Genomic DNA, 26,499 nt, shown 5'->3' with positions numbered 1-26,499 from the left:
CACCAGGGCAGCAGGAAACAAGCTTGCTCCCTCCTCCCTACGACTTCCTCTCACATATTTATACATGGCTATCATGTCTCCTCTCAGCCTTCTCTTTTCAGGCTAAACCTGCCCAGCTCTTTAAGCCGCTCCTCATAGGGTTTGTTCTCCAGACTCTTGATCATTTTAGTCACCCTCCTCTGGACACATTCCAGCTTGTCAATATCTCTCTTCAATTGCGGTGCCCAAAATTGGACACAGTATTCCAGGTGTGGTCTAACCAAGGCAGAACAGAGGGGTAGCATGACTTCTCTGGATCCTTCACTACTCAGTAATCTTGACCTCCGCTCCTTCACTATTTTCTTTAACATAAGGTATCAACGGAAAGGATGTGGATAAAGGTCAGGCTGGAAACATACACTTCTCCTTCTAACTGGTTGAATTGAAGCATCTACTATCCATGTGTTTGGCTACAGGACCAGTGCCGCTAAATGCAAGAGCATGCACTGAAGGGTGGTCTAGTCGTTTGTAGTCAGGCTGGTATTTGATCCGTGTTCACATACCTTAAGCTATGAAGCATGCTATGTATTGGGTTGCTGTGAGTTTCCCGGGTTGTATGGCCATGTTCCAGAAGCATTTTCTCCTGACGTTTCACCAACATCTATGGCAGGCATCCTCAGAGGTTGAGAGGTCTGTGGAAACTAGGCAAGTTTTTTTTTTTTCATGTCAGGAGCGACTTGAGAAACTGCAAAGTTGCTTCTGGTGTGAGGGAATTGGTTGTCTGCAAGGATGTTACCCAGGGGACCCCCGGATGTTTTGATGTTTTGCCATCATTGTGGGAGGCTTCTCTCATGTCCCCATATGGGAAGCTGGAGCTGTTGTGAACCGCTCTGAGTCGCCCTGAGGGCTGAGAAGAGCGGTATAAAAATGTAGTAAATAAATAAATAAATAAATGTTAGGTCCGCAGGAAACCTGGAGACATATATACACACATTGTAGATCACAGACTTTCTGATAGTTAGGTATGTCAGCCACTGGAGGAAAAGCAAAATAATTTATAAATAGTAAACTATAGACCTTATACTGACGTTGTAATGTATTCACTGTGGAAATGTACCACTGGACAGTTCCATTCTATAATATTATGGGATTTGTAGTGGAGCCCCTGGTGCGCAATTTTGTTAAACCCATGTGCCGGCAGGACTGCTGACTGAAAGGTTGGCAGTTCGAATCTGGAGAGCAGTGTGAGCTCCCACCTGTCAGCTCCAGCTTCTCATGTGGGGACCGGAGAGAAGCCTTCCACAGAATGGTAAAACACCCAGGCATCCCCTGGGCAACATCCTTGCAGACAGCCAATTCTCTCACACCAGAAGTGACTTGCAGTTTCTCAAGTCGCTCCTGACACACACAAAAATAGTATTTGTAGTTTGGCTGAGGATTCTAACATGCCGCTTCCTAAACTGACAATCCCAGGATCACACAGAATGGAAAACATTGCATTTCACATGGGCTAAAAGAACAATAATTACGTAACACGAATAGGTCCCCAAGCCAAAGCAGTGACAAAGCTTACGAGAAGCGAGATCAACTGCCACTCAGGATTAGTTCCCTTGTGTTCCACTTTCTGAATGCATGTGTCTGCTTTATGCAACATCACCTAAATGCCGTTCCTTGGTAAATGTGCATATTATCATGGGATTGGCTGTAGGATGTCACACTACCTTTGCTCCAAAGATGGCTTTATAATATACTTAAGGATTTGTTTCAAAGCTCAAGTCTCATCAAGAGAATCTTGAAACTTGATGGCCATCTCTCAGGAGGGCTTGAGTTGTGAGCCACCCTTGCAGTCCCAGGCACATGATTCCAAGATCCTTTCTCTGATCCCTATCTTTCCAGAATTTATTTTAAAATGAGAACCATTTAAAAATTTTAATTTATTTATTTTTATTTAAAAATAAATAAATTTATTTAAAAATGAGAACCACACAACTCTTGTGACATGGATACCAGAATTATCAATTGAATGGAAACGTGATTCAGAGGAGTATTTCGACCTGCTGTGCAAGCATGGGCACACGTGGGCCCTTCAGGCGTTTTGGACTCCAACTCCCACAATTCCTAACAGCCTCAGGCCCCTTCCTTTTCCCCCTCAGCCGCTTAAAAGGAAGGGGCCTGAGGCTGTTGGGAATTGTGGGAGTTGGAGTCCAAAACACCTTGAGGGCCCAAGTTGGCCCATGCCTGGTGTAGAATGAGGTTGTAATTTATATTTTCATTTAAGTATGTAAATACATTTAATGTATTGAGAGCCCCCGGTGGCGCAGTGGGTTAAACCCCTGTGCTGGCAGGACTGAAGACCGACAGGTCGCAGGTTCAAATACGGGGAGAGGCGGATGAGCTCCCTCTATCAGCTCCAGCTCCTCATTCGGGGACATGAGAGAAGCCTCCCACAAGGATGATAAAAACATCAAATCATCCGGGCGTCCCCTGGGCAACGTCCTTGCAGACGGCCAATTCTCTCACACCAGAAGCAACTTCCAGTTTCTCAAGTCGCTCCTGACACAACAAAAAAATTACATTTAATTATATATAGTAATATTTTCATTATTCAATACATCTTAATTATGTATTCAGATACGGTGGCACAGCAGGTTAAACTGCTGAGTTGCTGAACTTCCTGACCAAAAGGTCAGCGGTTCGAATCCAGGGAGCTGGATGCACTCCTGCTGTTAGTCCCAGCTTCTGTCAACCTAGCATTTCAAAACCATGCAAATGTGGGTACATCAATAGGTACCGCTCCAGTGGGAAGGTAACGGTGCTCCATGCAGTCATGCCGGTCAAATGACCTTGGAGGTGTTTATGGACAATGCCAGCTCTTCAGCTTAGAAATGGAGATGAGCACCACCCGAGTAGGACACTAGACTTAATGTCAAGGGGAAACCTTTCCTTACATCTGTCATGTGTTGCAACGCACCTACTAAATGTGTTTGGCGGGCTGATGATCTCAGCTGGAGCTTCTCTTTGGGGTAGCAGCACTTATTGTTATAGTACGGGTTGTCAGAAATATTAAAAATTGTTGTTTATTCGTTCAGTTACTTCCGACTCTTCGTGATCTCATGAAGATCATGCAAATTAACTGGGTATTTTTGATTGCAAAATTGTGAGTCAAGCACTCAAAGAGTTAGTAGGCCGAACCCTGTTAGTCAGTGGGCCAAAACTAGTATCGTCCTGATCAGAGTGAATAGGCCAAAGCTAGTGTCGTCCTGAGGAGTGCAGGGCAAGCCTCTGTGTGAGACAAGCCTTGTCCTGCTCTTATTTTATCTCATCATAGTCTGTTAATTGTTTTTTATTCGGAATATGTGGCCCACCCATTGTCATCTCTATCATGATTGTGTCTATTGGAATTTTTTATTATTATTATTATTTTATTTTTAATGTCATCTTGATAATTTTGTTGTTGTCTGTTGTATATGCTTTGATTTTATTGCTGTATTATGTTGTCCGGGCTTGGCCCCATGTAAGCCACTCCGAGTCCCCATCGGGGAGATGGTGGTGGGGTAGAAATAAAGATGATGATGATGATGATTATGTGAGACAAGCCTTGTGTGAGAAAGCTCCAGTGTGTGTATTTGTTTATTTGTCTTATGGAAACTTTATTTTTGTAAATAGCGCAACCAACCAGGACATTAAGATCATCTGGGGAGGCCCTGCTCTCGGTCCCGCCTGCATCACAGGTACGCTTGGCGGGGACGAGAGACAGGGCCTTCTCTGTGGCGGCCCCTCGGCTGTGGAACGCCCTGTCTGTAGATATCAGATTGGCCCCCTCCCTGCTGGCGTTTCAGAGCAAAGTGAAGACCTGGCTATTCGAACAAGCATTTGATTAAACAGTGTAATTGAACATAGGAATACGAAATAATGGATGACAAGACCGGATTCTGATTTTACTGTTGAGGCGCTATTGATTGTTATACTGAAGTTAGTGATTTATGTTATAATTGTTTTAATTGCCTGATACTGTTTTGTAATTGATGTTGTTCACCGCTTTGAGTCGCCTGAGGGCTGAGAAAAGCGGTATAGAAATAAAGTAAATAAATAAATAAATAAATAAACCATATTATTTTACTACAACGAAAAGCTTCCTAAGGAAGAGGTAACATTGGTCTGTGTGTTTTTGTCCTTTCTATCACTATGGGCTACTGGTTCTGGGTCACGGTGTTGCTGATAAGTTACTTTGCTGTACATTTATGGGGGTCTTTCGTTAATAAGCCCACTCGCCCAACATGAGCATCCTGAATAAGCATGCCGGGGCTTATTTTCCAGTTAGGTCTTAATTTTCCTGGAAAAAGAGGGTATATTTAAAACTAGGCTTCTGAGCCTTTGACCCAGCAGTCCTGTGCAATGCCGCAGCTTAAAAATATTTGTATATTTTGCCCGAAATGCCCCGAGGCGGGTGTCTGTGTGAGACAGAAAAGGCACAGATGACAACAGACCAGGCTTCTAAAAACAATACGTCATTTTTAATTGTTAAGTCAATAAAGAGGTATCAAAATTAAAAGAGGAGAAATTACAGGGGACTGAACCGAACTACTGGGCAAAGAGGGACAGGGGGAAGGGGAGATGCAACAGAAGACACCACGTCATGAACACACAGGGCGGAAAGAGGAAAGGAAGGAAGGGGGGCCGTGAGGAGGAGGAGGAAGAGGAGGCAGCCAGCAAGGGGCTGGTGAGAGGCTCAATCTCAGAAGAACGCCGTGTTTTCGCCAGGGAGGAGGAGGAGGAGGAGGAAGAGGACCGGAGCGGTGTGCAGAGGGGGGGGGCTCTTAGGAGTCGTCTTCGCCGTTGGCGCTGTCTCTGTCGTCTTCGCCTTCTTCGGGCTCCTTGTCGTCCCCTTTAATGGACTCCAGCTGAGAGAGAGAAGGGGACAGGCAGAGGGACCGGGTTAGCAAACAGGGAGAGCCGCTGCTACGCTCCTCCTCCTCCTCCTCCTCCTCCTCGCTTCGGGCTCTCTTCCGCCTCCAGCTTCGTACCTGGTCGTCTCCCCGGTCTTCGTTATCGTCGTCGTCCAGCAGGTCCCCTTCCTCTGCGGAGTCGTCCGCCCCTGCTTCGGACTCCATCTTGACGTTGCTCTCTTCTTTCTTGGCAGAGCTGCTGCTCTGCTCCTCCTCTGACTTGTCATTCTTCAGTTCTGGGAAGGGAGGAGGGAGGCAGAGAGGTTTCTTGGTTGGTCTCTTGACATTAACCCATGTTATATTTATTTCAAGAGTGTTTGGTTTTTTCTCACGGTTTTACCCATGCTGTATCCTATCTCAAGACACAAGGAGAGGTGTGTGATAGACCTGAGTATAAGCCGACTCGAATATAGGCCATGGCATCTAATTTTACCACAAAGAACTAGGAAAACATATTGACTCGAGTATAAGCTAGGGGTAGAAAATGCAGCAGCTATACCATATAGACCTGACTATAAGCCGACTCGAATATAGGCCAAGGCACCTAATTTTACCACAAAAAACTAGGAAAACGTATTGACTCGGGTATAAGCCGTGGGTGGGAAATGCAGCAGCTACTGATAAATTTCAAACTAAAATTAGATACCAATAAAATTACATTAATTGAGGTATTAGTAGGCATGTTTTTGAATATTTACATAAAAATTTGATTTAAGGTAAAACTGCCCAACTCTGATTAAACCATTATTCTAACCTTCTTCAATGTAAATGTGCTTACGTATCCTTCCAATAATAATAGAGAGTAAAATAATAAATTAATAATAACAATAAAGTAAAATAATAAATGTAATAATAACAGATTAAAATAATAAATGTAATAATAATAGAAAAAATAAATGTAATAGTAATAGAGTAAAATAATAAATGTAATAACAATAAAGTAAAATAATAAATGTAATAATAGAGACAAATATTAAATGTAATAATAATAATAATAGAAAAAATAAATGTAATAGTTATAGAGTAAAATAATAAATGTAATAACAATAAAGTAAAATATAAATGTAATAATAAAGACAAATATTAAGTGTAATAATAGAGAAAAATAATAAATGTAATAACAATAGATTAAAATAATAAATGTAATAACATAACAATAATAAAGTAAATAATAAATGTAATAATAACAATAAAATAAAATAATAAACGTAATAATAGAAAAAATAAATGTAATTACAATAAAGTAAAATATAAATGTAATAATAATAGAGACCAATATTAATTGTAATAATAATAGAGAAAAATAATAAATGTAATAACAATAGATTAAAATAATAAATGTAATAATAATCATAGAGAAAATATTAAATGTAATATAAATGAGAAAAATAAATGTAATAATAATAATAGAGTAAAATAATAAATTGAATATTAACAATAAAGTAAAATAATAAATGTAATAATAGAGGCAAATATTAAATGTAATAACAACAATAAAGTAAAATAATAAATGTAATAATAATAAATAAATGTAATAGTTATAGAGTGAAATAATAAATGTATTAAGAAAAACAGTGTAAAATAATAAAGAGCCTTGACTTGAATATAAGCCGAGGGGGGCTTCTTAAATAGGGGCTGAAAAACTAGGCTTATACTCAAGTATATACAGTAAATACATTATGGTGACAATACCACTATGCTAATATGAATAACCTTGCATCTATTGCCAACTCATTGGCAAGGGCACTCTGGAGATTTTTCACTGAACACAATTAATTTAAGCCAAATGGGAATCTCTCTCTGCAGACAAAGAATAGAGAGACTGCAATCCTTCGCTTCTTAGTTTGGCAAAATTGGCTGTTGTTTGGACTATAACTTCCAAATCTCCATTTCTGCACACTGGGGAATTCCTGAAACCTTATTCCAAGCTTTAGTCACACAACTGTGGTGGGCAGCTGACCTGAGCAGAGTTATGGAGCTGAACTGTGAAGTTCTCATTTGGCTTGCTTTCCAACAACCCAAGGAAAACAAGTAAGAATATTACATGCCTCAAACATGCATTTCCAGGCGTTTGGCCCACTCTGGCCTCCATACGTAAAGAGGCACTCTTTTCACTGGAAGGAAAGTCTCTAGGGCAGGCTTGGACAAACTTTGGCCCTCCAGGTGTTTTGGACTTCAACTCCCACAATTCCTAACAGCCGGTAGGCTGTTAGGAATTGTGGGAGTTGAAGTCCAAAACACCTGGAGGGCCAAAGTTTGCCCAAGCCTGCTCTAGGGACATGCTTTATATGAAATTCCCTAGCATTCACCCCTTTCCTCCTCCTCCCCGCTCCCTCCTCCTTCCCGTGACTGTTTACTTTGATCTTTCTCTATCTTCTCCAGGCTTTCCAGCAGGGAATCCACTTTCTGCTTAATCTGGGTCAGTTCCTTCTTAATTGTCTGCAAGTCATCCCCTTTCACTGAAATACAGAATGAAAAACGTAATCAGAATTATTTACACCCCACTTTGCATTCCAACACATTCTCCAGAGGTTCTGGACTGCACATCATCCCATACTCTAAAGACAGACCATACGGGCTAAGTCTGATGGGAAGTGTAGTTCAAAACATCATGGAACGACTAGGTTGGGCACTTCTGTCTTAATCTTGTCTCCTGTGCTATTCTAATAATATAATATAATATCTATCTATATATATAAATGCTCTGTGCATAATGAGTACCTTAAAAACAAAAGGACCAACGAACGAAATCACACCAAATTTGTCAACAAAACGTCTCACAACACAAGGAGTGACCATCACTCAAAAATTATGATTTTGTCATTTGGGAGTTGTAGTTGCTGGGATTTATAGTTCACCTACAATCAGAGCATTCCGAACTCCACCAACGATGGAACTGAACCAAACTTGGCACACAGTTCTCCCATGACCAACAGAAAATACTGGAAGGGTTTGGTGGGCATTGACATTGAGTTTGGGAGTTGTAGTTCACCTACATCCAGAGATCACTGTGGACTCAAACAATGATGGATCTGGACCAAACTCTACACGAATACTCAATATGCCCAAATGTGAACACTGGTGGAGTTTGTGGAAAATAGAATCTTGACATTTGGGAGTTGTCGTTGCTGGGATTTGTAGTTCACCTACAATTACAGAGCATTCTGAACCCCACCAACGATAGAATTGGGCCAAACCTCCCACACAGAACCCCCATGACCACCAGAGTGGGCCACACCAACGCGTGGCAGGGGACGGCTAGTATTGTATATACATATGATATTTATAATATTATAATGTAATGCAGTATAATAATAATAATAATATCTTATAATTATATATTTATATTACATGTAATATGTCTAATAATATTACGATATAGTGGTATGATGCAAAATAGCAATGTTTAATGCTAATATTGTACTATGCTAGTAATATAATATATTGTATGTAATATATACCTTGTAAGCCACTCTGAGTCCCCTTCGGGGTGAGAAGGGCGGCATATAAATGTTGTAAATAAACAAATAAATCTGCCATTGAGAATTTTGGTGTGTTCAAAGGTTGCATTGGCCATCCAAAACAAACGGTGAGCAAAGTATAGCAATCTGAATGCTGGGCTTCAATTCCCAGCATTATTATTATTATTATTATTTATTTATTTATTTACTCTATTTATATCCCGTCTTTCTCTACCCTGAAGGGGATTCAAGGTATCTTACATGGAGGCAATTACTCAATGCCTTAAAACACATACAATTCCAAAATATTAAAGTTAGATTAAAATTAATGCATATTAAACACGGACAAACATTCCATTCCATATTAAAATCATGCCATCCCTAATTGTAGTCCAAGCCGTTCCATAATCACTGCATATACTCCAAATCTGTTATTTCACTGCAGCATTCCTCCACAATGGATATGATAGCTGGAAGTTGTAGTTTATGGCAAGCATCCTCAGAGGTAGTCACCTCACTACCTCTGAGGATGCTTGCCATAGATGCAGGCGAAGCATCAGGAGAAAATGCCTTTAGAACATGACCATATAATCCAAAAAAAAACCTACAACAATCCTGTAGTTTAAGAGTTATGCTTGGTTCAACCTTTGGTTTCTCCAAAGGTGGAGAAAATCTGGCCCTTCAAGTGCTTTGGCCTAAAACTTCAGGCAGAACTACCAATTGTTGAGAGTTTTAAGAGTCATCCCTGAACATTCCCAGATATTTTGGACAATAGCTTCCCTCAGACACAAGCAGCATGGCTTTTGGAAGCATGATGGGAGTTGCAATCCAAAATCACTGGAGGGAATCAGGTTGCTATGCCTTGGATAAACTCGGGAGACAATATTCAATGCATATACACATTGAATAAATAAATAAAATGAAGAGCAATTAAAAAAAATCACTTGACAAGAAGTTCCCAACGCTGTATTTCCGTTCTACTCTTTCTTAAGGGAAGAGAAAGACAAAACAGGGCAACTGTACAAGCTGCATCTGGAAGTTTTGCCATCTCTTTATCCAGTATTAAAGAAAGCAATCTGGCCATGACACATCTCCCATCAGTTCCTTTAGAGCAAGACATGGGCAAACTTCAGCCCTCCAGGTGCTTTGGACTTCAACTGCCACAATTCCTAACAGCTTACTGAGCTTAAAGCGTTATGGAAGAAAAGCAGCATCCCAATGCAACTAATCAATATAAACCCAAAGTTTAAAAATGTCCAAGTTCAAGACGTACACTTCCCAGACTTGGAGGACGACCCGCGCTGCCCGCTCTTTGAGTTGAACCCGCTCTTCCCTCGGCGGGAGGTGTTCCCCGAGACCCGCTGCCGCTTGGAGGGGACCACGGCCCTGGCGATGGGAGGCGGAGGCGGCACCCGGGCCTGGTAGCTGTACATCCTGGGAGCAGAGGAAGGAGAAGCCAGTATATTGAGACTGACTCTGCCCAGCAACTGCTTCCTTGCTCTTTACCTTCTCTGTCTCTCTCTCTCACACACACACACACACACACTAGCACCACAAACTGTGTGACAGATTCAAGTCCCCACTGGGTCATAAAACTCACCAAGTGACTCTGGGCAGCCCACCCTACTCAGCCCACCCTACTCTGACAAGGTATTTGTGAAAATGTATCCATTAGGAGAAAAATCATGTGCACCACACTGAACTCATTGGAGGAAAAGCAGGTTGTTATTGTCAGACTTTGCTGGCCTTCAATGAAAGGCGGCTTTTGTTAGAATGCAGCACACTTGCTGCTGCATCTCAGGAAGCATAACATAAACAGGAGTGACTGAAGCTTATTAGGCCTCAGTGTTAGTTCGCCTCAGTGTGAGAGAGGTGTGATTCTGAGAGAGGCCTCAGTGTGAGAAAAGCCTCAGTATGAGAAGTTTTGGTGAGAGGAAGCCCCAGGTTGAAGGCCTCATGTGTGAAGTTCCAGTGTAAAGGCTGTCATATATAAAGCTACTGTGTGAAGCTCCTGTGCAAGTTCGGTGTGAGAAGAGGCTCTGTGAGAGTGAAGCTGTTTATCTGCATGAGAAAGAAGCCCAGTGTGGAAGCAAAAAAGGAAGTATAAATAACTTTGTGTTATGGAAACCTTGTTCTTGCAAATAGTGCAACCATATTGTTTTATTACAAAGAAAAGTCTTCTATGGAAAATATAACAGTGGTCTCTGTTTTTTTTAAATCACTTTTGGCTAGTGGTGCTGGGTCAAGCCGCTGCTAACAAGTTACTCTGCTATAAATTTATGGGGAGGGTCTTTTGTTAATAAGCCCACTCGCCCAACAGATGCCACCCAACATTCCCACCTCTGAAACTTTACTAAATACAGTAGAGTCTCACTGATCCAACATAAATGGGCAAGCAGAACGTTGGATACACAAAAATGTTGGATAATAAGGAGGGATTAAGGAAAAGACTATTAAACATCAAATTACGTCATGATTTTACAAATTAAGCACCAAAACAACATGTTTTACAACAAATCGACAGAAAAAGCCGTTCAATACACGGTAACGTTACGTAGCAATTACTGTATTTACAAATTCAGCACCCAAACATCACAATGTATTGAAACAGCTGTGGATCTGGGCGGGAAGCAGACCATGTTGGATAATACAGAACATTGGATGACAAAGACTGGATAAGCGAGACTCTACCGTATGTTAAATACTTCCTAGAGAGCCTGCCCTGAGACTGACTAGCTAAAAATTAAACACCTAAGTTTCAATTATCGAGGCCAGAAAAGGAATAATCTTAATGGATGAGGAATATTTTTGAAAACAGGGCACAAAAAGCCAATGAATCCTTAACTCTTCAGCAGTGGTGGGGTTTTTTTTTTCTACTAGAAGGATTTAAATATGAAATGTGATAGAAGAAAACCTAGATTGAGATACCTGTCATAATAGTCTCGCTGAAAGTCATAATCCAGTTCAAAAGATGACCTGGAAGACAAAACACAGAAGAGATGGTCAAGATTCCCGAGGCAGACAAGAAAAAGAATCCTGCTGCAAACAGTTCTTTAGGTAACACTATTACGATTTCATTCCTCCAATCTGGTACAGCTAAACCCCATTATTCACGCTGCAAAAACAAAGACACCTTTCCAACCCTCTCCTTCCCACCTGCCCTTTAAAAGCAATCTGCTATAAGACACTGGGATCCAATACTATGTCATGTTTAGTCATCCAAGGCACACAAAAGCCACTCTGCCATAACATCAGACATCTACACAGACAACTGTCATGCACACAGCACACAAACATCTTTCTTATTCAGCTTTATCCCCCTGTACTCAGCTAGACAATAAACACAAATAAATAGAGGCATTGTTTACGGCTGGAAAAACCGGATAAATAAAAAAAGAGAAGGTAAAATAAAGAAAACATAAGGGTCCCGACCTGACTAGAGGGGACGGAGAAGGTGGTGCGGCTACTGACCCGTACATCTCTGTGGCCGATCTCTTCACCCCAGTTTTGCCCCGGTTCAACTTCGGCTCAGCAGCCAGGTTGATATCTGAAAGCGAGACACATGGACGTTCAGAGGTCTGCAACTAACAGCTCTCCAACATAATTCAGGGCCTTTCAGATCTTTAATCAATAAATCAGGACACACTCACAAACTTTATGCCTAGTCTATATATGTCTGGAAAGATTATAGTGATCTGAAATGATTACGAACCACTGAGGACTTTAAGATCATCTGGGGAGGCCCTGCTCACGGTCCTGCCTTTGTCACAAGCACGTTTGGCAGGAACGAGAGGCAGGGCCTTCTCAGTGGTGGCTCCTCAGCTATGGAACGCCCTTCCTAGGGAGGTCAGGTCTGCTCCCTCCCTCTTGACGTTTCGGAGGGAAATTAAAACGTGGCTATTTGAGCAAGCGTTTACAAATACAGAGTAGCTAATATAGGAAATCGAATGACCTGACAATGGAATTGGACAATGCTTGAGAATAATGAGACGCTGATGATGTTTTATTGCTTTTGTGATGTCTTATACTGTTTAATGTTTTTTATCTATTATGTTTTATGTATACTGATTTGTTGGAAACCGCCTTGAGTCACCAATTGGCCGAGAAAGGTGGTATACAAATACAGTAAATAAATAATAAATAAATAAAAGGGCACAGTGGGCATAAAAAAGAGACATCTCAAGATTTGAAAATGGAGGAGAGACTTTGTGTCTTCAATTCTTGTCATGACACTGATCACTAAACTGTTGAGTTCAAAGACCTGTTGGGGATTCCAACCCATTGGCCAATGAAGGACGTAAATACAGCATCTGAGAGTTATGGCTCCAATACCTCAAAGTGAAGTAGAGTCCACCATCTACTGAGGGAGGTCTATTCTTGCATTCACCAGCTCTTTCGCCCAATGATTAACCTAAATTTGATTCTCTGCAATTTTGATTAACTGGTTCTAATCCTAGCCAAGAGAGAACAATTATATTCTATGATAAATATGAAAAAAATGATGAATGCCTCTAAGGCTCTTCTTTAGTCTTTCCAAGGCTAAATATACCAGCTTTTATACTGTTTCTTGGAGGATAGTTTCCAGCCCCCACTGATCTCCTGTCTATGGAGGTATTCGGGCTTCTCAGTGGTCCTTAAAATGTGGTGTCTGGAACTGGACATTGTTCTTCAAATGCAGCCTGACCAGCACCAAATAAGGAGGACCCATTACATCATGGGATGTGAACACTATACTTCTGCTAATGCTGACATGGCTGGTGGTTATGATTCTCGACTTTCCCCATTGCAGCAAGTATCATCTCAGCCTACTAAATTACGTTGGCCTTTCAATCAAAAGAACAACTGCAACTGAGAACGACCTCTGGAGGCAGCTGTTAAGGTTGTCTTTTCCACCTTCCCAACTCCATTCCAACGAAAACAATCTACCTGGAGGACGATACTCTAAGAAGAACTCAAGAACGAATCCTCACCAGCAGAGTTAAGAAACCTTTTTCAAAATATAGAGTAGTTCTACACACAATACTGTATCATAAACTGATATGAACTGCTAATGTGAAAATTAGCTCAGTAAATACTGTAACTAACATTGGTGGATTTATATTTACAAGACAATGGATAGAGCAGTGGTTCTCAACCTGGGGTCTCCAGATGTTCTTAGCCTTCAACTCCCAGAAATCCTAACAGCTGGTAAACTGGCGGGGATTTCTGGGAGTTGTAGGCCAAAAACATCTGGGGACGCCAGGTTGAGAACCACTGGGATAAAGGGAAAGAGAAACAGATAATCTAAAGTAGAGGTGAGCAACTGTGTAGGGAGAAATTGCCAATTCTTCACCGGGAGTCCAGCCACTACAAGCCTAAAAACTTCAAATTTCATTTGCATTCCCTCTCAAAATGGTGACAGAAAGTGATTGTGTCATTTCGTCACCATTTTGAGAGGGATTGAAATTGAAAACAGAAGATTTTCAAGATAGAGAAGAAAGATGTTGTTTTGAATTTCAAATCAAGTCTGTTCTTACTCATGGGTATCCCTAAGTAAAAAAACAAACAAACCCTAAATTCTGTGTAACAGGAGAACAGGGTGGATAAATGGTACACCTGTCTCCTTTCCTCATTTTATGTAAACATGCCTAAATGAAGGACAAAACAATGATTCTGAGTCCCTTCACGGAAATAGGGCGGTCTGCAAATAAAGCTATTGTTGTTATTATTATTTTACTGACAAAAATCAAAGTATGAAACAGCAAATGAGATTTATATGCTGGATTTCATATCACGGCACAAGTTGAACACTTCTCAAGAGTTTAGGACTACGTGATGTATTTTTGAATGATGCGTGCAGATCGAAGTAAGGTGGCCTTTTGCAATTGACAGCTCATGATTTTGTCAATGTTTGTTGTTTTCAAATGCCAGCTGAGATCTTTTTTATATTATTATTACTGTTGTTGTTAGTTGGCCATACACAGGTCTTGGTGCGCAAACAGAGCTATGACCACAGATTCTCAGGATCAACACTTCAAATTAGGATAGTTGTTCATAAAGGCAGCCATAATGTGGGACCAGTAAAGGGCCAATGGGTTCCCATGTGCCAGACATAGGTTCAAATCTCTATGAAGGCAAGCAAGCCAATGAGATGGAAAGTACACCTAATCTATCTAGCCTAACGTACCTCAAAATTATAGAGACTTACAAATAGTACAAAGGAGAAAAATCATAGAATCGGAAAAGACCTCATGGGCCATTTAGTACAGCCCCCTGCCAAGAAGCAGGAAAATCGCATTCAGACATAAAAGATTACCCTAGTGACACACTCTCTGAGTTTTACTGAAAAAGGCCTTGCCTTCAAGTATTTCAAAAGGATAACATTTTGTGCTTTTTCTGCTTTTTCACCCTGGTTGCTTGGCTATGACCTGTTTTCCTTCTAGCCTTCACTCATTCAAGGAAGAACATACAAGATTTACAAAGAATAAAAATGATACAAAGGAATTAAGAAGTAAAAGGAGGTGCTAATTTAAACAAGCCAAACCAGTTGTGATTTTAAGAGGCTTACCTAGGACCTGGCCTGCAATCATTCTGCCATCTTCTCCCGCCACAGCAGCCCGAGCGTTGCGCTCGTTCACGTATTGCACAAAGGCGAAGCCCTTGTGCACGGAGCAGCCAACAATCTTGCCGTACTTGGAGAAGATGGCCTCCACATCGGACTTCTTCACCACCAGGGTGTTGAGGTTCCCAATGAAGACCCGAGAATTCAAGGATCGGGGATCCGTCTTGTTGGTAACATTGCTGGCCATGGCTTGCATAGACAGCAGAGATGCAGACCTGGTCCCCAGAAAGGGAAAGGCAGCCGGAAGAGAGTCAAAGAAAAGAAAAACGTTCAGAGCCTGTTTCAATACATATGCCCTATAAAGGATGCACACCTACACACATTTCCTAGTGTATAGTTTGTCAAGAAATACTTTTTTCTCCTCTAATCCATCCTCCAAAGTGTACCAAACATCAGTTAAACAGTTCCTCCCCTTTTGAAGAAAAAAGTAATAAAACACCACATAAATGACTTTGTCAAAGGACAACGATGAAGGGGAAAAATGTAATGCACCTCTGTTGTCAACTAAACATCTATATGCCTTTGCTAATGTAAGATAAAAGAGGTACTGGAGATATGCTTTGTCTAAGATGGTGAAAGCAAGTGTTGGTGGCTTGGAGCCTTACGGACTGCCATTGTGCCTTGATGGGCTGCATCCTATGGAAAACGGGAATATATTTTTGGGCTATTTTAGGCTGAGGAAACACTTTATTTCCAACAGAAGGCAACTCAAAATCACTGTTTGGGCTACTTCATGTTTAAAAAAGGCATCTCTCAAGTCTGAAATAGCGGGGATGAGACTGTCTCTCACGCATCCTTGGGGACTCCAGGTCAATTTGGTCCCAGAATAGAACAGCTAATCCCTCTTGGCACTGATAACCACCTTTCAGACTAGTCAACTTTGCTTCCACCCGAAGTTTGTTTTCAGCAAAGCACCTAAAGCACGCACTGAAATTTAGAGTGTAGTGCATTTTAGTTCAGAGATAGTTAACGAAATCTGTAGGTAAAAAAATATGTCTGTGGTAGTGGGATAGTGCAGATCAAGTTCTGTCTTCAATTTTGTAACATTATTTGGGCTCTAATTTCCAGTATTGGTATAGTTTTAATTCAAATGTTTACAAATAACAAAATATCCTATCACCTGCATGGTCATGATACTTTTCAACAATCTCAACAGCCTTCTCCAACCTAGTTGCCCTTCAGGTGTGTGGGATTACAATTTCTACCATCCTCTGATTATCTTGAAATGGTGGTAACAGTAATCCAGTGGTTCCCAACCTTTGGTCCTCCAGGTGTTTTGGACTTCAATTGCCAGAAATCCCAGCCAGATTACCAGCTGTTAGGAATCATGGGAGCTGAAGTCCAAAACACCCGGAGGACCAAAGGTTGGGAACCACTGCTGTAATCCAAGACATCTTGAAAACAATCAGTGGGATCAAACCATCTATATCAGTCCAGGCTCCTGCAAGGTATATAAACATCTGGATTCACCTTTGGTGAGAATGCACATTAACCAGAACATATATAAAATGTGACTTAAAATATAGCCTATGGAGGCAAAACATTTCATTATTGTATGAACTCAGCCAAGAGACAGAAGGCTGATGGATGAGATGTCACAATACTTCAGAAAGTTGCATGAAGTCTAGTTTTGGTGAGGATTCAGAATGGAATTCCAGAAGAAAAATCACATCTACACAAAAATATTCCTGCTAGTCAGAGGTCATCCTGCCTTTTGACTCTGTATGTTCAGGATTGCTGTTGCATGCCTTCAGGTTTTCGACTTATGATGAGTTTGAGGCTTTCAGAGATTTTCTTAACAAGATTTGTTCAGAGAGGGTTTGCATTTGTTTTTCTCTGAGGCAGAGAGGTCAACTTTGCCCAAAGCCACCAAGCAGGTTTCCATGTCTGAACTCATCCCAATATCCAGCGTCGTAGTCAAACCACTGCACTATGTCTTACTATAATTTAAACAATTGGTGTAAAACAGAATAGAAGGCTGGTGGTTAGGTTTAGATAACAGAGACCCATATTCATATCTCTTGTCCAGAAATGAACTTCCTAAAGGCTGGAAAACCCTCTCAAATCTCAGAGGACTGTTCAAAAACAAGGATGACTGCAGATCTCACATTTCCAATTACACTCCTGTCTCCAACATCATCAATATACATAAAAATGTGCGAGGTGAAAAAAGGATGTCTTCTGATTATAAATTAGCAAGTGTGTCCAGGAGACCGCAATGGAACAGATTTAAAAGCAGGAGAGGCAGGTCTGTTGCAGGGCTAGTCACCATTATGCATTGAGACATGGCTGAGGGCCAAGCAGCCAAGATTTTCTGCGTCCTTGCGCAGCCTAAAGAGTGCAAGTGTAGGCTTTGTTAAACTGATTTGCTTCATTTTCAAAGGGAAGTCCTCTTCTCATCCCACTTTAGGTAAGGCCTCCTACTCTTGTTTACAAAATTGCTAGCTTGTGGGAAATGCACTGGAGTAGGAAAGATTATGTGGTCTCTCTTGCAAAGGAAGCCACAAGATGCACATTTCAATTATCTTTAAAAAGGTAATGAAAAATATAACCCCACTTTTTTTTCTTCTACACAGAAGAACAAGGAAATTATTTCTTGTGCTTTGAGTTTGGTGTTTTGAAGGCCAAGGCATCCAAATGCTAGGGGCTCTTGTAGAAAGTCACTTCTCCCCCTTAGGGGGGAAAAAACCACTGGAGAGAAAGACAAAGCTCACATTGCCGGTTGCTGGAAACTATCCTTCAAGGAAAGGCAGAATTCATTTTCTTCCTCCTGGTCTTTTGCAGTATGGTTATGACTGAAGGAAATAAATCCGCCTTTGCTCTTTCCCGAGACAAAGGAAGAAAGCAGAGGTGTCTCCTGCTTTACACCTTGAGCCAGAATTAAAGGGCAAGTACTTTCCCTCCACAAAAAGCGAACAAGGAGGTATCCTAATTTTCTATTGGACTTTGAGGGGGAAAGGGAAGCAATGAGATGTTCCTTTCATCATTTCCAAAAGCCCAACACAAGGCAACAATATTCTTGCGTTCTTGGTAGCATCATCAGCTTAACTTCTGGCATTCTTCAAACAAATGTAAATATAGAGCATTTTCTTTAAATGTTAAGACTTGAAATTTGAAAAAAAATGTTGTTTTGATCTTCCAGAGACATGAACCTGAGTGGGTCACCCTGAAACAGTCACACTCTCTCTACCCGGTCAAGCACAGGATGATTGTGGGGGTAATATAGGAGAAAAAGAGAACCATGAAGCGCATTAGAAAAAGTATGAACTAAAACTGAAACTACTGAATAATAACAATTGGTTTTGGAGAAATAGCAGCAACACCAAATGCTGGAGGGAAAAATGTTCTGTCATTATCTGCACAAATCCATTATGTCATTGCTTCCTTTATTGCTTATTGATATCATTTTAAGATGATGACTCAATTTATTTACTCATTTATTATTACTTTTCCTTTACTAAAGAACATCTGGCCCTACACTGAATTGTAATTCCCATCATCCTTCTTGCTAAATTGAGCTGAAGGATGTCAAAATCCAGTTAAATGTAGAGTAGCCACAAGTTGGGAAACCTTTAGTATCCTATCTACTACAATGTAAGCCACCATGAAAAGTTAAATGGGACTAAATTCAGTATTGGTTCACAACTGAAGTTTTAGCATAACTAATATAAAACTCATTGATTTCAACGTAAGACAAACACTGATTTAAGATATTTTCTCTAACCTTTGTGTAGCACTTAAATTTACATCAAATCAAGAGCTGGCAAAATGTTGCCCCAAGCATCAATTCTAAAGAGATTTAGCTGAAAATGCTCTTCATACCATCCAAGATAGTGTTGCTCATAGTGGTGGTCTGCAGACTAATGTCGGTGAATGAAAAGCTTCCAGGAAAGGCAGAAATAAATGCAACTGGCACAAGTACGGCACTGCTGTACACTTTTGGGAGTAATGCTCTCCCACCCACTGCATCAAATAGCCAGTTTAGAGCTATTTGATACAACGGGCAAATTTCACCATGTTTTGGGCTTCATCAAATTTACCTAAGGCCCTCAAAGAAGATGATTGTCTCAATCTTTCCTGTTAATAAATTAACATAGGAACATTGGGAGAGGGAGCTTCAGAGGATACATAGAAAGGGAGGTTTTTAACATATTCCAAATATGTGCTCTCACAATGTAAATTTAATTTTGAACTAGGGTGGTTTCCAGGTTTTTTGTTATTTCATGTGTAAAAGGAGATGGCCACACAAACTAGGCCCAAGTCAATTGATGATCCCAGGTACTGTCATGGACACTTTAAATGCCATACTTCCAATGACCCATAACTGTTCTTTCATAAGCAAGTGCCTGCTGAGAAGACGCTCCTCAATTTACACTGGAGGGGTATGCGTACAGCCAACCTTCCATATTTGCTAGGGTTAGAGACACCAGACACCCAACAAAATGAAAAACTGAATTAAAAACCACCTCTCAAAATTTCCAGGTCATCCAGTATGATTTTAGGGTTATTTTCTGCTAGAAGCTGGCCACAGAGTTGCACTGGAGGAAGCTGACTACAACACAGAATCACACTGGAGGACCTAAGAAATTCCTTAAGAGCTTATTTTTATGTCAAACCTGCAAATGCAGCGGGCTGGCTGTATACATTTGTGTTGTTGAAGCCTGGAAACGTAGGCAATTCAGCCCCTTACCATCAGCCCAGATGGGCTTGTTTCTGCTCCATGTGAGGCTCCACCGGTAGCTGCCTCTGCTATTCCAGCCTGGGCGTCCATGGCGGTGATTGCAAGGGTGGGGCGGTGTGGAGGAAAAGACCAGGGTGGGGACTGAAGGGCACGAGAGGTGAGGGGGAAACCGGGGGAGGAGGGGTCTGTTGGGGAAAAGGCTGTCGCTGCGAGGGAGCGACCAGCACCACAGACACATTGCAGCAACAGTTGAAAAATTGCACAGAAATAAAATGTTAAAAATAAAAAATTAAAAATAATAATAATAATAAAAAGTGTAGGAACTTTCTGAAATATTCAAACAAGTTCTGGAGAGAAATCGGGTTCCGTTCTTGGCAGCCAGGCGATCAGAAAGGGAGGGAAAAAAAGAGTTAACGTGATCAATCCACTTTCTTTTTTTAAAAAAATGCGTTTTTAAAAACCTTGTTGTATTTTTCACACCCAAGGGGTTAAAAACCCAGAGTCAGATAGGACCACTCAGAAAAACTCCATTTTCATCCGGTTAAAAATCAGCAGTCATTTCTGTTTTTTTAAAATCACCACCATCAGCAACACATCATCACAGTCACCACCATCATAGTATCAATAATATCAATAAGTAACTAGTAACAACAATAAAAAGGAAATCAGTGGAAAGGCAGGAAAAAATGGAAAAAATGTAATAACTTACTGTAGCTGAAGATCAAAAAAATCTCACTGTAAAAAAACAAAAATAAAAATAGCCCAGATTAGAAAAACGGGAGGTGTAAAAAGGTCAAAGTCAGTAACGATTTTTTCTGTTTCATTTTTTTTCTGTCCTTTTCCCCCCTTTCATGCTCTCATTCCAGCCACGGTTACTGCAGAACCAGGCAGGGGAGAACTCCTGGCAGGAAACAATCCAAGCCCTTTGAACACCATTTCATTCTAAAAATGCCTGAGAGAGGCTGGCTCATGCGAGGCTAAAAGGTTCCACCTCCTCCTCTAACCCAGCTGCTGCAGGGAGGGAAAAAAAGGTGATTTTTTTTTCCAAAATTACATCTTTCAATCCAGCTTGGCTGCAAGGCAACGCTGGGCCGGGTAAGGCACCATTTTAAATAAAACAGCTTGTGCTAAGACATCGGGAGGAGAGTGTGTGTGGTGGGGCAGGGGGAGTGGGGAGTTTAAAAAACAAAACACGAAGCTGAGCTCCAGTGAAGGAAGGGTTGGGGTTTTTCGCCTTGCTGCCCTGTGAAAGGAGAAGGGATAGGATGAGTCAGGGTACCCCAGAAACGTCGCCCCCATCTCCCCGACTCCCCCACCGCAGAAAAAGCTAGATACCCCAAGCTGAGAGCCGCCTCCCCCAACCCCAGCCAGACAATGATGCTGCTCTGATCCTCCTGCTGCTTCCGCTGGTTGCCAAGCAGGCGAGTGGGATGACATCACGGGCACCTGCAAGCTTGGGGTAGGAGCTGGACCGTGCTGAAGCTCACAGATACCCTGAAGCAAAGACGAGGAAGTGAGGAGGAAAACCACACGCACATACATAGACTCTAATGCATGGTACGAGGAAGACACAAAGGCCACAATCCTCATAAAGAGGTTTAAAAGCACTGAGGGACCACGGCATCATGCCCCCCTCCCAACTCCTCCCAGAAACATAAGGGAGCGCATGCATCCCCCTCCCACTGGCTTTTTAAGCACTATATTTAGATCTAAAAGCATCCCTGCTTTGATATATGGATGCTATGAAGCAGCTCTACCCCTGCCTTGTTTTTATTTGACTTCCCATCCAGCACTTAAGTGCAAGGAAGCTATTACAGACAGCAACTCACGTTCCTTATAAACACCCCCACCCCTGCTCCCCTTAAAAAAGCCAAACAGGGCAGAAATTCAAAGCAAGGCCATTGCTCCATTCTATGCTGCTGCGTTTGCTCTGAAATAACACGGGATAGCTTTCAAAGGATCAGCACAGGCAAGAAACAAAGAAGAGGAATGTGTAAAGGTAGACCTTTATGGATGGTAAATCTTTAAAATATATTGCCTGGGAAAATCAGCAAAATAAAGACGCAAGCACAGGAGACTAGTGCTAAATACATTCGGAAGTTGATAAGCAAACAAGAGATGGTGTGAGGCCTTTTCCCTGACAGCAATCTTGAAAAACATCTGTGCTTCCTACTCTTTGCACAGGATTTGTCTCAACAATTCTGTGGTCCAACAGATAAGACCACTAAGTATGGACTGGCAATCAAAATTTCAGTCTAGAGCGGTGTTTCTCGAACTCTGCTCCTCCAGATGTTTTGGACTTTGGCTCCCAGAAATCCTAGCCAGTTTACCAGCTGTTAAGCATGTGGAAACTAAATTCCAAAATATCTGGAGGAGCAGAGTTTGAGAAACATTTGCCTCCTTTACAAAGGAGCTGTTTCATGATTAGAGCAAAAAGGTTTGCAGGTGGTAACCAACAAACACTCACATTCTTGTTACTCTCCATTTTACCTTTGCAATGGACAGGTGATACTATTTTGATGGGATTTTTTAGGAAGCCAAATGCATCAAGTCCAACATTATAGTGTCCTGTAGCTGTAAGATAGCATGTTGAGGCTTTGGGCTTCTGGCCTTCAGTCTTTAATCCTTGTGATTTCTGATACACACACAAGGGGTTCCCTGATCCTGTTAGTACAAACACAGTTCTCCTTCAACCTGCTGGCCATCCGATATTATGTTTATTTATACCCCACTACTTCTTTCCACAAAGGAGACTCAAGGTGGCTTACACTATCTTTCTGATCTGCAATTCTCTGTAAAGCAATGCCACACACAGCTCATGCCTAGGACTCAATGCAGAATTGGCACACCTTAACCTGCCCACCTTTAGCTCTAGGTCACTGTTGCAACAGAAGCATGGTTTGAGCCAGGGGTCCCCAACTAAGGCCTGGGGGCCGGATACGGCCCTCCAAGTTCATTTTCCCAGCCCTCGCTCAGGATCAACCTAAGTCTGAAACGACTTGAAAGCACACAACAACAATCGTATCTCATCAGCCAAAAGCAGGCCCACACTTCCCATTTATATGTTTTTTGTACTATAAATAAGATATATTCAGTGTGCATAGGAATCCATTCATGGTTTTTTTCAAATTATATCTGGCCCTCCAACTGTTTGAGGGACTGTGACCTGGCCCTCTGTTTAAAAAGTTTGAGGACCCCTGGTTTAAGCATTGTGGCAGGAACATTTTTAAAGTCACCATTAAAAAACATGTTACTTCCAAAATGACTCAGAGCATTTGATTCCCAAGTAAGGTGCAGTGCAAGTACTGCAAAATGAAATGCCTCTCTAGAAGAACAGGGTTTCTGATATTCTTCTCAACCACCTACTAAACTGCAATCGACTACAAGCTGAACTCAAGTCTCTTCCTCCTTCCTCCATAATTTTTTTAAAAACTGCAGACATAAATTCAACCAAATGCACCAATACTAAATCAACTTTAGCCGGCAAATGCATTTAGCTCTGGGAACATTTCCATCAAGCTTCTCAACTGACACTGTGTGGGCTGCGCACTGCTAAGCCTGCAAAACTGGCCCAATAAAACCAGATCACTCAAGATTACATAAAGGAACAAGAAGAATAATGGATCATACCAAATCTTGGAACTAGTTCTTTGCTTTTCTTTAAAGGCTGGGTATCCTATACCCAAGATGTTAAGACCTAGAAACATTTCAGATTCGATATACATTGACAATGGAACACAAACCCAAAGTTCTCTTCTGTAGCATAAACACCTTATAGCTTGAAGGTAATTTTATACGCAACATCCTTAAATATTTTTATCCATCAAACAAAGTGTTTATCCAGTGAACAATCCGAAAGCAAACATGGCACTATTTCAGTCATCAACATGGACCATTTTTGAGTATTTCAAAATTTCAAATAAAGGATGCTCAAACTGTATTAAGGAATGTGATGGAGAGGGAGAAAAAGCTACACAGTGGCATTTTTTAACTCTTAGGAGATTTATTATTGCGTAATCATTCCTGGTCCATCCTCTTGAATCTTACTGCAACTGATATCAGCTTGCACTGAATTTAGTGAGGATTACTTTCACGCAAATTTAGGCAGGATGCACTGGGCTTAAAGGTCCTATCAGGCATTTTATTTATTGCTGCAACAACCTAGCAGGACTATGTGACACAAATATATTCACCCAAGAATAAGGATACTTCTAATTTCTGAACAGCATCTGACCACTTCAAGATCTTTATTACTTGGGAACAAATCATCCTCAAATTGCCTGTTGATTTATGCATGAAAAGAGATTCCATCGGAACATTAGGGAGAACTTCCTTACTAGTGTCTAGATCTAGGGAAGTCATACTACCCATGCTCTATTCTGCCTTGGTTAGACCACACCTGGAATATTGTGTCCAATTCTGGGCCCCACACTTGAAGCTGTGTCCAGAGAAGGGCGACTAAAATGATCAAGGGTCTGGAGAACAAGCCCTATAAGGAGCGGCTTAAAGAGCTGGGCATGTTTAGCCTGCAGAAGCAAAAGCTGAGAGGAGATATGATAGCCATGTATAAATACGTGAGAGGAAGCCACAGGGAGGAGGGAGCAAGCTTGTTTTTTATTTCCCTGGAGACTAGGACACGGAACAATGGCTTCAAACTACAAGAGAGGAGATTCCATCTGAACACTAGGAAGAATTTCCTGACTGTGAGAGCCATTCAGCAGTGGAACTCTCTGCCCCAGAGTGAGGTGGGGGCTCCTTCTTTGGAAGCTTTTAAACAGAGGCTGGATGGCCATCTGTCAGGGGTGTTCTGAATGCAATATTCCTGTTTCTTTGCAGGGGGTTGGACTGGATGGCCTATGAGATCTCTTCCAACTCTGTGATTCTATGACTGTGTGAGCCATTCAGCAGTGGAACTCTCTGCCCCGGAGTGTGGTGGAGGCTCCTTCTTTGGAAGCTTTTAAAACAGAGGCTGGATGGCCATCTGTCGGGGGTGCTTTGAATACAATTTTCCTGCTTTTTGGCAGGGAGTTGGACTGGAAGCCACAACTCTATGATTCTAGGCCATCAAATACTAATCAAGGTGGCCAATTGAAACACTCACACCTAGCTCCAACAAACAAGAGTTCTTTCTCCCACCCTGGATATTCCACAGATATATATACCCAATTTTCCTAGTTTCTAACAAACTTCACAATCTCTGAGGATGCTTGCTACAGATGTAGGCGAAACGTTAGGAGAGAATGCTTCTAGAACAGAGGCTGGATGGCCATCTGTCGGGGGTGCTTTGAATGCAATATTCCTGCTTCTTGGCAGGGGGTTGGACTGGATGGCCCATGAGGTCTCTTCCAACTCTATGATTCTATGTCTGTGAGAGCCGTTCAGCAGTGGAACTCTCTGCCCCGGAGTGTGGTGGAGGCTCCTTCTTTGGAAGCTTTTAAACTGAGGCTGGATGGCCATCTGTCGGGGGTGCTTTGAATGCAATATTCCTGCTTCTAGGCAGGGAGTTGGACTGGAAGCCCTAACTCTATGATTCTAGGCCATCAAATGCTAATCAAGGTGGCCAACTGAAACACTCACACCTAGCTCCAACAGACAAGAGTTCTTTCTCCCACCCTGGGTCTTCCACAGATATATATACCCAATTTTCCTAGTTTCTAACAAACTTCACAATCTCTGAGGATGCTTGCTACAGATGTAGGCGAAACGTCAGGAGAGAATGCTTCTAGAACAGAGGCTGGATGGCCATCTGTTGGGGGTGCTTTGAATGCAATTTTCCTGCTTCTTGGCAGAATGGGGTTGGACTGGATGGCCCATGATATCTCTTCCAACTCTATGATTATATACTCTGCCAAATCCAATCCCGCAGAAACACTATGCCTGTGTTAGTGTCATAATCCGGATTAAGATACTGCATAGGATGTGGTATAAACACCTTTGGGCCTCCTTTGCGCTCAGAGTAATGAACAGTGATGCCATTTCTTTCCTAATCCAATTGAAAACACCAATCTCTCATCCACCTCCAGCTCAAAGCGAAGAAGGATCCATTTTCTTTCATTCCCACCCGCCCTCCCTTTCCCGCACTATGGTATCTCCCAGAAGCCATTGGAACGAATGAGAATGGAACGTACCATTTGTACAGAGCGGGGGTGCAACGTTCGAAACCTCTTATTCTCCTCCAGCTCAAATCGAAGAAGGATCCATTTTCTTTCATTCCCACCCGCTCCCCCTTTTCCCGCGCTATGGTATCTCCCAGAAGCCATTGGAACGAATGAGAACGGAACGTACCATTTGTACAGAGTAGGGGTGCAACGTTGGAACATTCGAAAGGGGGGGAGCTGACATGGGGCATACCAAGTTGGTGCTGAAAGGGGGGGGGGGCGGGTTAGAAAGGGCGATACCATTCTTAGCCTCCAGGCCCCGCCCCCCTCCGCGCTTCTTTTCCCGAGCCACGAACTCACCGACTCGAAGCCGCCGCCGCTTTATTTGGTAATATACAGCTTTCAGTCTTTCGCACCAGGTACGTTTCCCACATCCACGCTTCGGATGGTTCACAAAATGGCGTCCCCGCCGCCCTCCACCTCTGCGCCGCGCAGCATAGCCACGCCCTCTTTTTCACGTTTCGCCTCCTCACGTTGGCGTTTCCCACCACCTCATTGGTCGCTTTCGCTGTCAATCAAACCGACGGCCAATCATATCCGCGCCGATGGTGAAGTAAACGGGGACAGTGCGAATAACAATCAGGAGGAATCCGGAGAGATTTGCAAAGCGAAAGGCGGGTCCTTAGAATCCAATAGGCTAAGAGTTCTGTCGGAAAGGCGGGTCCTTAGAATC

The 26,499-nt window shown here is 42.0% G+C and overlaps 1 protein-coding gene across 3 annotated transcripts; it reads right to left on the bottom strand.

Moving 5' to 3' along the window:
- Window positions 1-4,471: 4,471 nt before the first annotated feature.
- Window positions 4,472-26,266, bottom strand: HNRNPC (heterogeneous nuclear ribonucleoprotein C). 3 transcript variants are annotated; one of them, XM_060780076.2, is made up of 9 exons: window positions 26,127-26,266; window positions 20,378-20,403; window positions 14,934-15,202; window positions 11,819-11,933; window positions 11,315-11,362; window positions 9,660-9,820; window positions 7,283-7,384; window positions 5,004-5,161; window positions 4,472-4,880 (listed from the first exon to the last, which is right to left on the bottom strand). In XM_060780076.2, the coding sequence occupies exons 3-9, from the start codon at window positions 15,181-15,183 to the stop codon at window positions 4,797-4,799; spliced, it is 918 nt and encodes a 305-aa protein (XP_060636059.1). In that variant the 5' UTR covers window positions 15,184-15,202; window positions 20,378-20,403; window positions 26,127-26,266; the 3' UTR covers window positions 4,472-4,796. The 3 variants fall into 3 exon arrangements, with proteins under 3 accessions (XP_060636059.1, XP_060636061.1, XP_060636060.1); XM_060780078.2 differs by having other exon boundaries at window positions 11,858-11,933; XM_060780077.2 differs by lacking the exons at window positions 20,378-20,403; window positions 26,127-26,266 and adding an exon at window positions 19,678-20,359.
- Window positions 26,267-26,499: the final 233 nt, after the last annotated feature.

The sequence above is a fragment of the Anolis sagrei genome, chromosome 6, assembly GCF_037176765.1.
Source record: "Anolis sagrei isolate rAnoSag1 chromosome 6, rAnoSag1.mat, whole genome shotgun sequence".
In the NCBI taxonomy this organism is placed as follows: Eukaryota; Metazoa; Chordata; class Lepidosauria; order Squamata; family Dactyloidae; genus Anolis; species Anolis sagrei.
This window is presented reverse-complemented; position numbering and strand designations above follow the sequence as displayed.